An 11,796-nucleotide genomic window follows, 5' to 3' on the forward strand; every position below is an offset into this window, starting at 1 on the left:
TAGTTAGTACCTCTCCTCACGGTAGTCCGGCTAGGATCGTGGTTTTTCGAGTGATTTGTGGTCACTCTCAAAATGTCGTTTTTAATGCAAAAACAGTACTTTTTGTAAAGTGTCTGTATATCTAATGAAATATGGATTCTATGTATGCATTTCCGTCGACATTTGCATTGGTTTATATATGTGTAAGAAAATGGCTTTATTCGGTATTTTGAAATAAAAGCATTTTAAGGCTAAATTTAATTTTTTAAACGAAAAGCAATGTCAGAATGATACTATCTTTATATCTCAAAAGCTAGCATATCATGTATAACCTAGTATATCAAACTCAAACTTATACATATCACGTCTTGTTAGAAAAGAAGTCTGTTTGTTTACATTTTTGATCATATTCACTCGAAAAAAAAGCCCGATCAAATCACTCGAAAAAAAAAACGATTCTAGCCGGACACTATATATACCTATCGTGTCCTAATCTAATAAAATTTTGCAGATCGAAGACGTTTAATATTTGTTATTACATCCCAGCTCCTTTGTTCTTACAGGGAGCCGGATCACCCCTATCACTATCAGATCACCCCAGTTTGAGTGTCTTTGTTATACTTTCCTTTGTTCTGAAACATTTTGGCGGGAAGGACACATCCACTGTAAAACTTATAATTAATTATACGGAAAAGACTATGTATCAAAATTCACGTAGAAAAAATCCAGTGTCTATGCTGGGATTCGAACTCAAGACCTTTGGCATATCATGCCACAACACATACCACTACACCAGGACGACTGGATATCAACGAACAGTAATTTAACATACTTAACGGAAGCAAGATCTTTTGATCAATGGGTCGAGTTGGCAAACCTTTATTCAGTGGGGTTTAAACCTTTTTCGTTAATAAGTGAGAAATCAGACTGATTGTTCAATTTGATTTTACACTTTTTTAAAAGTAGGGAGAGTCGGTAAACAAGAGTGTGACGATTTTTTTTATATAGTGGCGATATAGTGTGGGCCGATTGGCAAGTGGGGCGAGTTGACATTGTTTGATAACTACTCATCGTGTTCGGGGGTAACAAAGGGTATACATCATATAGAATATATAAAGTATATTATAATGGTTGTGTGGCGTTCTAAACTAGATTTTATGAATTGCAAATGGTTTTTGGTCTAATCTTAAACAGCTGGGATGTAAAATAGTTATCCCACTCGGACTTGGTGTGTCAGTGTAAGATCACCCTCTGGCCTCCGGCCATCGGGCACGTGATCTTACACGGACACACCGCGTCATCGTGGGATAACTATTAATGCATCGATTTAACTCTATCAACTCTATAGTATTTAATATAAACAGTGTATAATATTATCGTGTGGTTTTGTGTGAAGATAAACAGATACAGAACTATTAGGGTTAAAGCTTTACGGTAAGGAATTTACTGAACGGTTTATTATAATACTATCTAGCTAGTAGATATATTTTTGAAGCAAAATTTGAAATTATCAGAAACTATATCTTGTTTGAAAAACCTAAATTTAAACACGTAGACAGAGAAAGGGGATAAGTATAACAAAAACATTTAAGTAAGATAACCTGACCGATAGCCATTTTCCGATTATTCGTCGTCGGTCGGATAATACACGCCATTATTCCGACAGCCCATTAGTCCGACAGCTCATTAATCCGACAACCCATTGTTCCGACAGCCCATTGCTCCGACAACCCATTAGTCCGACAACTCAAAAGTCCGACAGCCCATTAATCCGACAACCCACTTGTGCGACACTTTAGAAAAAAATATTAGGCGGTTGAAACTTTCAGTGTAAAAACGTCCGTCTAAGGGTCTATTCCATAACTTATGAATACAGAAATCTCCCGTGTATGTTTTTACCATTGTTAATGTACAGAATTATTTTCTTATGGATTAACTTCAAACTCCATATATATACGGAAATATGATGCAAAGGTTCCTTGCTAACTTAAATACAGACAATTGGCAATCATACCACCTCTTCTTATTTGAATGTGAAGAATTGGAATTAGTTATAGAGTGTTTTTTATAGTTTGTTCTTATATTTGTACTATATCACAACTACATATGCCAGTCCAGGTTTGGGAGGGTTGGCTCCTTTAGACATGTTTAACCCCGACACATTCTGTATGTGCCTGTCCCAAGTTATGAACCTGTAGATAAGTGGTAGTCTTTGATCCATGTATGTCATATTTGTTTTACGGAAGTTGTTTTTAAAAAGTCCATGATAGTCTAGCATATGTCGCGGCATTTTTAACGGACTATAAGGTATGGATTTTTCTCATTGATTAATGCAGTATGGTTTCCTATATATCCTACATCTTCAGTTAAACTTTGGTGAATAGTTGCCTCAATGGCAAGCTATTACAACATCTCCTCATTTTTATATTTCACAAGAACAAACAAATGACAATAAAATTAGTAAAACCAACATATTATATGTATTGACCTTCAATTTGAATCTTTTTCTGTCGCGATTGTTTTTAACCAATTATATAAAATGAAAAAGAACCTCATTGTGATACATTAAGAGTTCAAGTTTTGTATGGTCCGAAATGTCCCTATAGCTCTAAATAACACGCTATAATATCCTACATCTTCGTTTTCTGCAGCATAAAACAGGAATATCAAGGTGTTGGTCAATCATATGTTTCTGAGGTGGGGTGGGGCATACATATTCTAGAGTTTACTTCTTCCCAATAAAATTACAAAACAAAACAAAGTTCAAGTAATGATTTTCGATTTTACTGAAATTGCGCAAGTGTAAATCATTGCATTCCACTACTGGTCAATGTTTCTATTGCCAGCTCTGTATGTGGCCTGCAATCGATCAATTCTAGCCTGTAAACGTGTATATTTAAGCCTCCTGGTAGGCGGATTGTCGGTACCGGATTGTCACCGCGATTACTTGCCTGTATACCAAGAACCGATCTGCGTTCTTCTTTTTTCACTTTTTTTTTTATGAAATACCAAATATTAGGGGTGTTTCCTCCCAACGGTTGTATTCCACCTGTGGTTAAAACCTGAAAAGAAGAATAAAAACGACGTTGTGTTAATAAACCTGAAACCATGGCACCAAGTATCCGGCAAAAATAGGGTACTCCGATCGTTAGATAAATGTAGTTTTCATATTACAACGTACATGTTACACGTTTAACAAGTATAGATAATTAAATGAAAATGGGCAATAACCATACAGCACACGATTGTCTTCTGCTCAGTGAATCCGCGCGTAATATGATTGCACTATCTAGTAACAAAACGCGACCGTTTAAAAACGTGCTCCACACGTTTCTTAATCGCAAACTTATTGGTCAATGATTATTTTATGATTTGCATATTAGGAAATACGTTTATTTGATTGGCTGAGATAGCTTCCGGTAGTGGATCCGGACGTTATTAGAATTTAATCAAGTTTTAGCTTTCTAAAAAGCTATGGACTGCTTCGCCCTACACTAATTTAAGGTTATATATGTGCATTTGGTTGCTAAATTGGTATTGGCAATGTGGTATTTTTAGATTTTGATTGATATAAAATGGATGTACTTTAAGAGTGTGCGTTATACACCCATGCTTTTAAAAAACAATTCTTGTTAAAAATTAAAACAATTGTAAATTTAGACACGACTTATAAGGTGTGCTTTTCTGGAGGTGTGCCTATATTGTCAAAAATTATGAAATACAGATAATAATGCACATTTACCTCAAATCACGTGTGATAGAAGTGGAGAAATCAAATTCCTTATCTTCAATCGTAAATAAATCTTTAAAGTTGTTTTAAAGGGGCTACGATGACAAGATAAAAACTGATAATGATGTTCTGACGGATAGACGGATTGGTCAAAAACAGTTTACCTTTCGGACCGAAACAAAAGTTGGGTTTGATATAAGGATGTTATTATGTGTTTAAAATTACATCTAGTTAATTGTCTGTTACTTTGTCAACGTAATTTTATTTTCCACTTACCCTCAACGTGATTATTGGTTCGATTGTCCATATCCCTGTTGAACACATTCCATGTTGCCGGTTGGAACTGACCATTGAGATAATTGCGCTCAAAATAGAGCAGGAGATCTCTCAAACCATGATATCTCCTGCATAGGTTTCTGGTTTCTACATCTTGCACAAACAAATGAAAATTCTGTCGCACAACTGCTACAGGGAGGTACGCTATGGCCATCAGCTTGCGAATGCACCTTTTTAGTCTTGCACTTCTGTTGTAAGAGCGTCTTAGTCCCTCTTTTTGTACACGCCTCCAGACACTTTTACAAAAATGAAAAAAGCAGCCCATGATACGAGAATTTGGAAAGTCTGTATGAGCAGCAGTCATTATAGCGGTTTCGAAATCAGATATTATATTGGTAGGGGTAAGTTGGTTATTTGTTAGGCGGGAGTATCGCCTCTTCAGATGTCCCAAAATTTGGCGATAATTAGCCCGACACATTTCTGTCAGTCATCAAGGCAAATACAAGAGGTATAACTCTGTCCCTATAAAATCCATGGATGGTTAGAAATTGCTTGTAAGGAGCTGGTGTCGATTTAAATGTTGCATCAATATAGATGTCGTTGCATTGACCCAAACAACGGAGTGCTTGTGTCGTGCAAAAAACAGCAATGCCCCATCCATTATCCAATTTACTGAGAAAACGGTTCCCATCTAGCGTAACGCGCCAGCGTCCACGAATGTCGACGTCATTTATTGATGCTGGTATCTCAGGCATGTATCTTCTTCTTGTTCGGTCAAGAGAAGATCTTACACTGTCATACGTAGGGATATTGTCCCTTTCTGCTGGAGGGATCTGATGGGCTATATCGTCATATGCCTCTCGAACTTTAAGGGAAAGGTTATCCGCCACCGCAGCCGTCATTTGTCGTCTTATATTGGAACTCAGAATTAAATCTTGGTCCTCTAGATGATCATGTTGACCAACCTGGGAAAGATTTTTTTAATATTAAATTATGTTTCCTAGCATCATTTAGTAAGATATATAAAAAGGATCAAAAGTTTATTTAAGTGGATTTATTTCGTTTTCCTATTTCATATTACTATTCGGTCAAACAGGTATCTATCCTTCGATATATTTACTAATAATGGACTTCAAACGAGGTCAGGTCAGTACTCTATTATATATGGACCTGTTCAGATTATATGGACCGAGGACGGATTCCGAGGTTCATTATAATCTTACAGGTCCATATAACGTATTTACTGAGTGAACACTCCTACATTTGTATATTACATATGTAGATCATATTGTAAGTTTGAAAACGATATTGACTCGATGTTACTATTTTTGGAAATGATATTGACGATATTTACAGAGTATATCAATATCGAGGATAAACTTCAAATTTGATTATATATTGGCTAACAATCTGATTCCTAACTATAATAAGATTTAAAAAAGCGTTTTGGTATATTTAGTTTTAAATGGTTAAGGTGGTATGGTTGTCTTTCGCCAATTATTGTAAATAACAAAGAATCTAAGGTGCAGATTTTCAATTAAATGATCAAAATTTGAGGAGAAATGTCGATAAATAATGTAAGTTTTCATTCAAAAGAATGACAAAATAAGATTTAAACTTATAAACATTAATATATTTACGCGCATAGATTATTTTTGATTGACTTTTAATACTTTTAGATTGACACTTTAAGGGGAGGTAACTTAAAAAAAAGAGTTTTCTGAAAGATTCAAGATGAAATTTTACCAGTTCTTATTTTAACCATTTTAATCGGAAAAAATACGGTAACACTATCTTTTCTTTTAATATTCTGACAGCATTTTGTAAAAGCTATCTTTTCGTATTTTATTTTACAAGTATATATTTCAGTTTAGCTTCTACATGTTCTTATCACATAATGATTTTTTTCCCCTGTATAATCCATATAAAATTTGTCATTGTGCCACGACCTGTAGCCTTAGTAAATACTCAGTGACCTATCAGTTTTATTCTATTTTTGAACATATCACAATCTATACTACGTTTTGGCAAAATATGAACTCCAATACCACCTTAAACTAGAGTATTTTTTTTTAAAGGACTTCAAATGAAGTGGAAGGAACCAACTTGTTATTTCTGAATACACGACCCGTTGCAAAAGGAAGTTTTTTTTTCTGAAACTGTTTCAATCGAATAGAGATGAGATCTGAGTTTTGACTTTGCTCCGAGTAAAGCAAGTCACGATAGGTCGAAATTTCAATCAAACAAAACATGTCAAAAGCAACTTGGAATATACATGGTATAGTCCAACGAATTATGAAGTCTGGAAAGGATGTTATATATTGTTTTGCTTTGTCGCAATACAGCGACCAATGTACCTAAAATCCTGATCACAAAAACAAAAAAAGAGACGGAAGTTACCAAACGGAAATCCAAAGTCTATCTGTATAGCACATGTAGCATGCATATATAGATTTAGATCATGGAAATGCAATTTTACAAAACACTAAATTATCTAAATCGTACACAACAAAAGTAAAAGAAGATCTTAGAGTATCATCATTTTCCAGTTGAGAGGGGGAAATATCACAATGGATATATAGAGAATAATACATGGCGAAATCCGTATCATATGTCGTATCATCCCGAGACACCAATATCAGCCCAAGGGCCTTTAGGCCCGAGTGATGTTATTGGTCGAGGCATTCATATTTTCTCGCAAAAAAATACAGAGTTATCGGTCCTTGCCGAGAATGTCGCAAAACGTTCTTGAAATATTCTTCTTAAAAAATTTCATATTATTAATTTGTGTTTAAAAAAATATATATGAATATCCATTGAAAAAATGTAGTTAAAACATGCGATAAGGATTGTTATTTTGCACTAGATAATGTCCGCGATCTATAATTTTTATAGATAGGTTAGAAACCCAAAACTGATTTGCATAATTGAAATTTAGGCGATAGCAATACATCGGAATGACCTAACGGTCATCTCGATGTAAAAAGGGATAGAGAAAGGTGGGCCAACAATTAAATATAAAAGAACAACGAGGTGATAAATTATTTAAGAGACGAGAATAATGGGCAATTTTAATTATAAAGAATAGAGAAAAATGATATAATAAATTATAGAATACAGAAAGGAAGGACCTCCATCCAAATTCTCCCAATTTTATCTATTAGGGAGCTACCATTTGATTTTTATGGGGGGGGGGGGGGGGGGCTAGGATGAAAAATGTTGTCCTGCATTTTTTTTAGCTGTAATCTCTGTCCTGCCTTTTTATTTTTCACTCTGTTCGGTCCTGCCTTTTTTTATAGTTTATCCTGACTTTTTTTTACCTAAATTGTCGTCCTGACTTTTTTTTTTTTGCAAGTGTCTCATCCTGCTTTTTTTTTTTACTCAAAACTCCTGTCCTGCCCATTTTTTTCAAATTTCAGCACAATACTAATCCGCCGTTTACCACTTCTCCTACGAAAATAAAATACATTGGAGGAGCTTTAAAACAAGTGCATTAATTTGCCTTTTCAGAATCTTATGCATTCTGGGTAATATTTTCAAAAGCGTACACCAAAGCATCGTGATTGGTTAAACACGTCCTAAACAATGGAAATTCAACCAATGACGTGACGTTTTTTTTTTATTTTAGGATACAAACAAATGAATTACCCACAGTCCTTTAGTCTCTGAAACGGCCAATTAACTTCCATCTCTGAGAAGCTGTTAACGCACTGTTTATTTTAATTAATGATAGAATTAAGACAAATTGTAACAAAAAATTCAAAAGAGCCTGTGTCGCTCATCCTGGTGTATACGTTTGTGAATTTTCAACAAAGGTAGATAAAAATTATTGACTGGAAAAGAATAAGAGGACAATCACCCTTGTAAGGAGTCTAACAATGATTTCAACAACAATTGACTTATTTGTTATATGATGTTATTATTCTTATCAAAATTTTTTTATATTTAAATTTTCGACCTGTCTTTTATTAATTTTTAATAAATTTACCAAAAGAAGAAAAAACAATGCTAAGAATCGTCATTAATGGGCAATAACTCCAATGAGAAGACGTCAGACGATTTCGGCCTTTTTGACTTATTTGTAGATCTTTTCTTGCTGGTCATTTATGATCATTAATAGTATTTAAAAGTAAGGATATTTGGTATATGTGAAAACTATCCACCAACGAAAAATGAAGTATTTAAAAGTAATTACAGGCAACCGTACAGCCTTCAAACCTACGCCGTTTAGTCGACTTTAAAAGGTTCCAACATGAAAAATGTCAAACAATTTAATTGGAAAAAGTAACAGTTAATTTAACAAAGTAAACACGACAGACATGAACCAAGAGCATCCACTGTCAGAACTACAGACTCCTGACTTTGAACAGAGATGTCCTAAAATGAAAGAAATAAGTTACATATAGTGTATAGAGGTTTTTAAAGTTTTATCTAAGTCGTAGATCAAAAATTTTGTTTTATTGTACACTATACAATAGAAATCTTCTTTTTTATTATGTCCCAATTCAGTGGCAGTGATTGTCACTCTCCACCAGAGACCCAATGACTATTGTCACCATAGGTCTTCAATAATGAGCAAAAACATACCACATAGTCAGCCAATGTTTGTTTTTACAACACTTGATTTGAACTCTACATTATTTCTTGACTGCAAGCATATGTTTACTTATATTTTGTCGGCAAACCAAAGGATGTAGGTATTCAAGAAATATAACAGTGGAGGAAACCCCCTTTTAAAAAATGTCTGGATCCGCTCCTACCCTTTCATCCCCGTCGTAACGTTTGCCAAACGTACACAATATTCATTTATTGTTTAATTCGTCTGCGTCCAGCCTAATGTTTGATATAAATCAACACATTTCATAAGTCGCTAATATTTTTTTTATCATACTAATCAACCATTTTCCCTTTCAGATGGCTTCCAAACATCTTTGTCAGCCATGTGAGACAGAAGATACATTAGTTCCGGCTGTTAAATGGTGTACAGAATGCGAAGAGAATTTGTGTAAAGAATGTTTCCAGTTTCACAAAAAAGGAAAGGCAACGAAAACTCATCATGTGGTTGATGTATCAGAAGCGGGTATCTTCCCCACACTGGAAAACAAACAATGTTCAAAGCACAACGATATGTTGCTGGATTTATTTTGCGTCGACCACGATGCTTTAACTTGTAGGCAGTGCATGACCGCGGAACATAGGGCATGCAGTAAGTTATTGCCCTTAGACGTTGCGGCGAAAGATGTTCGTTCATCCGCGTTAGTCAGCGATGTATCAAAAGACCTTAAACTTTCAGTTAAAGCTTTTTGCTCTATTGAAACCACAATCGGACAAGAAATTAAAGGATTAGAGGACCAAAGAATAGCTACAAATCAAACCATTAATACTTTTAAAACTCGTTTACAAAAGCACATTGAGGAGTCGGCCACCGTTTTGAGTGAGCAAATCGATAAGGTATGTACAGAATACCGACTTCGATTTCAAGAACAGGAACATTCTTTAACAGAATCAAATATGTTATATACGAAACGTCAAGAGGAATTAGAAAAGGTTATTAAACATGGGTCCGAAAGCCAAGTATTAATTCTGGCCCACCAGATAAAGTTACAACTAACAAAAGAAGCATCATTATCTATCGATAAGAGTCAAAAACTTGATAGGATTAAAATACATTTCCCCGAAAAGCATGAATCACCATCGTTTCCGACCTTAGAGGATATTTCAATTGAGAAAACGCCGTTAAATATAGTATTACACGGTGAGTTCAGTAAAGCTCAAGTGGCAGAAGCCATTCGCCACAATGATTCGGCTAAAACATTATATTGCAAGTCTACGATTGACTTTCAGTCTAGTTTAGTCCAAGGTATTGCTGTCACAAAACAAAACAATGTACTGATATGTCGTATGGATGACAATACTGTCTCACGATGTTTTCCGAATGGAAGTGTCGACAAATCATGTGAAGTGACCGGTAAAGTTTTTGATATATGTGTAATTGATGATACTGACGAGGCCGTTGTAACACTTCCACGAATAGGAAAAATACAGTTTATAAAGTACATTCCAATGAAAGTGGACAAAACTGTAAAAACTTTTCCAAAACCGTATGGTATTACGTTCTTTAAAGACAGATTAGTTGTTGGGACGTTTAAAAAGATGCAGTTTTTTACTAAAGACGGATGTCCTTTACACATCGTTGATGTTCCATGTGTAGATAGCACAGCTATTTGTTTCATGCACGAGGTTGACAAAAATCAAATGTATGTGTCGTGTCATTCTTTCTATGTTATTACAGAAGATGGCAAACTTTTATGTAAGCACAGATCATACTGTGACAGAAGAACTAAAGGCATCTGTATTGACCGTGATGGCAGCGTTTATGTCGCGTCGCAAAATTCTGTTGTTAGGCTTTCAAAAGAGGGAGAAGATTTAAACGACAATATTTTAGACAAAGAATACCAATACGGTGATATATGGGGTATTGCATTTAACAGAACATATACACAGATGTATGCCGCTACCAATAATGGCAACCAACTTACAGTGTTTGACTTTAAATGATATAATTGGTAATGAAATCATGAAAGAAAGCAACGTTAACACGAACTGTACTTAAAAAAATCAGTTGTTGATTGAAAGCAAATTTGTTTGTCTATTTTATATCATGTCAACCATAGCATGTAAGAAAAATTTAAAAGACGAAAACAAAACAAGAGTTAAAATATAAAATACAAATATACCATATCTCATGTTCAACAGTCTATATCAAAATGGCAGCAATCCAACTCTTCACATGAAATACTAATATAAAAAAGAAGATATGGTATGATTGCCAATGAGACCTATCCACAAAAGACCAAAATGACACAAACATTAACAATTATAGGTCACCGTACGGCAATAAAATACATTTATCAATAGTTATCAAAGATACAAGGATGTAATTTAGTACGCCAGACGCGCGTTTCGTCTAAATAAGACTCATCAGTGACGCTCATATCAAAATATTTGTAAAGCCAAACAAGTAAAAAGTTGAAGAGCATTGAGGATCCAAAATTCCAAAAAGTTGTGCCAAATATGGCTAAGGTAGTCTATGCCTGGGATAAGATACTATGTAGTAAATACAATATGTAAAGCTCATAATTAGCGTTTCTATATTTCAAACAGATATAATAATATAAATCTGAATGAACTACTGTAAACCAACTTATTTTCGCGGATACTTTATTTCGCGTTTTCCTCTTTCTAGTCAACTTCACGGCGATTTTCTAATTTACTTGATATAGTTTGATAAGGGTAGATCTAAGATTTATATATTCGCGACGATTTATTTTCGCGTTATTTGTCTACTCGCAAAAGTCACGAAAATAAATCGCTCGCGAATATAAGTCGGTTTACAGTATTTAAAAACGACATAACGTAACCAATGACGAGGTTTCCAAATTGCCTTCATTTCATAATAACTGATACAACTAGTAAGTTCAAACGAAATATTTTCTAAGTGAGAGCCTTTGAGTAAATCCGTCATACATTTGTCCCTAAACCAGCTTTCCGAGAGATGGCAAAGTAACTAACATAAAGATATAAGGAGATGTAGTTTGAGTGCCAATAAGACAACTCTCAATCCAAGTCACGACTTATAAAAGAAAAAAACTTTATAGGTCTAAGTACGGGCTTTAACACCCTCACTTTAATGTTTACTTGAGAAACATTTTTGATATTTACAAAGTAATAAATGTTCCTTATCAGCTGTGTCAGTATATGATTGATGAATTGATTGATTGGTTGACTGTTGTTTTCATCGTCCAGTGACA

General features: G+C 34.6%; 1 protein-coding gene across 1 annotated transcript; it reads left to right on the plus strand.

Annotated features, from left to right (window-relative positions):
• The first annotated feature begins 1,252 nt into the window (after positions 1-1,252).
• Positions 1,253-10,622, plus strand: LOC134683440 (uncharacterized). The gene is made up of 2 exons (XM_063542728.1): positions 1,253-1,413; positions 8,900-10,622. The coding sequence occupies exon 2, from the start codon at positions 8,900-8,902 to the stop codon at positions 10,541-10,543; it is 1,644 nt and encodes a 547-aa protein (XP_063398798.1). The 5' UTR covers positions 1,253-1,413; the 3' UTR covers positions 10,544-10,622.
• Positions 10,623-11,796: the final 1,174 nt, after the last annotated feature.

This window comes from Mytilus trossulus, chromosome 9 (genome assembly GCF_036588685.1).
Source record: "Mytilus trossulus isolate FHL-02 chromosome 9, PNRI_Mtr1.1.1.hap1, whole genome shotgun sequence".
In the NCBI taxonomy this organism is placed as follows: Eukaryota; Metazoa; Mollusca; class Bivalvia; order Mytilida; family Mytilidae; genus Mytilus; species Mytilus trossulus.